Source organism: Telmatherina bonti (assembly GCF_933228915.1).
Source record: "Telmatherina bonti genome assembly, chromosome: 7".
NCBI classification, from domain to species: Eukaryota; Metazoa; Chordata; class Actinopteri; order Atheriniformes; family Telmatherinidae; genus Telmatherina; species Telmatherina bonti.
The window spans coordinates 30243535-30247345 of NC_136625.1; the positions used below are offsets into that span (position 1 = coordinate 30243535).

The window sequence follows — 3811 nt, forward strand, 5'->3', positions numbered from 1 at the left end:
ATATTTTGGACACTAAACTATTGAATAGACATGCACCAGTTACTTTCCATATTATTCCAGATGTGTTAAAAAAAAAACAACAACATGGGGTCATTTTTTCCAAGTATGTATTTAAAGATTATAACAATGAGCTCAGACACACAGTGTCAGCCAACTTTAATGAAAATGCAGTACGCTGTATGATGCAGCCATTGTGAAACTGTATAAATCTTAGTACAATACAAAATTTAAAAAAAAAGCTTATATTCAGTGACCAGTTACAGTTTGTTTTTTTTAATCACATTTTACACAACTTATAAATGTAAACATTGTTCAGTCTATTCCTGCGGTGCCGGCCACACTCCTGTAAAAGTGTGCAACAAATTCTGGGTCCCGCTCCTCCAGCATGTGTAGAAAATTATTCCTGTCATCTTCTCCCCAAGACTCAAACCACTGGGTCCACAGCCGTAGCTGACATTCAAAGATGTTGGGCAGCCTGTCTTTGACCTGTCAGATAACAAAAAGACAATGCAGCAGGTTTTTGGTTTTTGTTGTTGTTTTTTAAACCAACATTACAAGGTACAAGACTATCCATTCTATATATCTCCCAGTGATTGTAGAAAGTACCTGAAGAGTACTGAGTGAGTCTAGGAGGGTGCACACTTTGCCTGGCACTGCTTTGCCCAGAAGGTCCTGCAGGAATCGCTCCCTCTGAGTGGCTGTCCAGCCCTGATACCAGCTCACAACACACCGCTGCTCCTGGAGGGTTACATAGGAAATGGGCTCCAGCTCTCTGACCTGACCTGCACTAGGAGATGCACAGGACAAGTTTTCAAGACTGAGAGGACTGGTTGTACCACGAGGAACCGATGGAAAGTCAGAAGGGCGAGGAGTGAAGACACCAGCGCCGCCGTGGGTTGCTGCCAGGGTGGCTGATCCCCCCGTCGGATTACCAAAGATATTTGTGGCTGCAAATCTTTGTCTGTCAGTGGGCTGCTGTTGATCTGAGCCTTGACCGACTTGACTGAACCACGACATCTATAGAAAGTGTGTTTCACCCTAAAAAATTAAACAAAGAAACCGAAAAAAAGAAAGTTTGTTGTTCCTCTTCTGCTGGTTTATAATAAAAATCTTCAATAGAGAATCTTCTAGTCTGAGTATGGTCTACGTGTAGTTTAAACAAAACAGCCACCGGACTCTTTCTTTAATGTCAACATTACTAAATAATGACTAGCTTTAACAATTGATTTTCAAAGGGCAAATGAAATTATTGAGAGAAAAAAAACAAATAAGCGACGCTTAATGTGGTCGTATTTAGAGTGGCGTGTTGCTTAGCATTAGCAATGCAGCTAACAAATATATACAGGAAGCTGTAGCAGATAATTAGCCTCGTTGCAGAGGAGGTCAAGTTTGCGCTAATTTTGCGCAACATTTCTATATACAGTCTATGATTAAGCCATAACAAAGTAAACAAAACAATTGTTTGTTTACGCAATATAAATGTAATATATTAAAATGTATTAAATAATAATTGTACACGTAATTAGATTTAAATGTCAGTAGTTTGATGTTCTTTTTTTTCTTTATTTTTTAACAAAACTTTATTGACAATTGGACATTACAAGCTATGAATGTAGTCCAGAACATGAACAGGGATAATGATAGGGGATCAGAGAGTATGGAGTACAAAGGAATATAAGCTTTTCAATAAATGTTGAAAAGCAGACATAAATCAGAGGTTTTAACAGCTTTCTTATTTTTAGAGTGCTTTATTGTTGTGAGGTATTGTTTGAGTTCTTTTGTAAAGATAAAAAAAAGAGGGTTTTTTGTTTGAGAATTTACATTTATGGATATGGTATTTTGCCAGCAACAAAATTAGATTGATTATAAAATATTGATCTGATTTGGCAGGGTTAAAGGGGGAAAAAAAGCCAAACAATACATTTTCAAATATACGAGAGAAGTCAAAATCAATTTTATAGGAAATAAATGTACACACATTTTGCCAGAATATATAGGATAAATCACAGGACCAGAATAGATGATGCATGTCTTCATTAGAGTGATCACAAAATGAGCAGGTGACCTTAATATCCTTTATCTGCGCAAAAATAGTGTACAAGGATAAAAATGATGAATAATTTTCATTTAGATTTCCTTGATTTTGTCAGTAGTTTTTTTTTTAAAACTTTATTGAAAGAAATTGTATAACAATACAGCTTGTAAACAGGTGTAAAGCTTCCAGGTACATACAATGCAACTGAGCAGTAAATTTGTAACATAAGAAGGAAGGAAAGAGAAAAAAAAAAACCAAAACAACGAAAACTGATTTTGTTAGCATTTTGACGTTCCTTTTTTTTTTTTTACATTTTATTTTATTGAAATGTATTTACAATACAATACAACGGATATACAGGAAAATTTCATAACTCACAACTCAAGCTCAGTAGCAGCATCATTCACATAATTTTCACAGCTTTTGAATTTGTGCAAAATTTCAATGACTTCATGTACATATGGAAATAACATAGGAAAACTGACATATTTGGTTTTTGCTTAGTGAATTTACAACAATGTATGTGAAATTTAGCAAGTAGAGCGAAGAGGTTAATTATAAATCTTATTTTGTGTGGAAAGTGACAACCAAAACACCCAAATAAAACATAATCAGACTTCATCCTAATTTGATACTCCAGCTTCCTACTGAGGTACAGATTAACATAATTCCAGAAGACTTGACAATAAGAGCACTCCCGGAAAAGTTGTGATATAGTTCCATCTGCTTGTTGACAGGAGGAACAGAGATTTTCAACATTTTTATGGATTTTTGCCAGAAAAACATTAACTGGATAGCACCTGTGGAGAATTTTCAGAGACACTTCTCGCACTTTGTTGGTAATAAAAAAATTCTGGGAAGTGACCAGACCTTTTACCAGTTTATATCAAGATATTCATTATTCCAGATAAAAACAGAGGCAGGTTTACAACTCAGATCTCTTTGAATTAATTCTCTAATGCATTTGTTATTAGTTTTTATACTAAGAAAGGGCTCAGAGTTGCCAATAAAAAGTTGTGGCAGAGCATTAGGTGGAGCAGTTCTAGGTGCAGATGAGACCAGATGTTTATCATTAATAGATGTTAATCGTTTAGATTTAGATTTTTACACACTACCGTACATTCTTCCTTCAAAATTAAATGGATCAAAAGGTATTTGTTAAATCCAAAGTCATTATGGGCTTTTATCTCCCATCATTTTTTGAACCCTTAGGAGCTCTTAACTTTCTATTAAGGTGCAATTACAACATACATAAAATACCCATTAAATTATCCAACTTTCACAGGCAAATGCTTCTTTCCTGGTCTCTAGTATACAAACGTAATTTTACTCTTATTACATCTGGAATAATCAGGATATTTGTTTTAAACATAAGTCTCTGTATTTAACAACATAGGTGGAACATGGTATTCTGCTTGTTAATCAGTTGCTTAATAGGGATAGTCATTTACTTACATATTATGAATGTCTTACAAAATTCAATTTTCCTGTTACTCCTGGAGAATTTGCCATTGTTAATGATGCCATTCCCTCAGGAAGTAGTAGTTTAACGTTCTTTTTTTTTCCATTTTTTCCCCATTTTTTCTCATTTTCCTATATTGTAATAAAAGATGGAACATGCCAGTATACATTCAGTATACAATCATATATAATAGAGCAAGAAAAACATAGTTTGACGTTAGATATGGCGGAAGTCGTCGTTGATGACGCAGCGCGGCGGAAGTCGTCGTTGATGACGCAGCGTACTGGAAGGCGTAGCTCTCGCTGGGAATTGAC

General features: G+C 35.2%; 1 protein-coding gene across 1 annotated transcript; it reads right to left on the bottom strand.

Annotated features, from left to right (window-relative positions):
- Positions 1-246: 246 nt before the first annotated feature.
- cUnh14orf119 (chromosome Un C14orf119 homolog) lies at positions 247-1278 on the bottom strand. The gene is made up of 2 exons (XM_079243219.1): positions 607-1278; positions 247-486 (listed from the first exon to the last, which is right to left on the bottom strand). The coding sequence occupies exons 1-2, from the start codon at positions 1015-1017 to the stop codon at positions 313-315; spliced, it is 585 nt and encodes a 194-aa protein (XP_079099345.1). The 5' UTR covers positions 1018-1278; the 3' UTR covers positions 247-312.
- Between the last annotated feature and the right edge of the window lie 2533 nt (positions 1279-3811).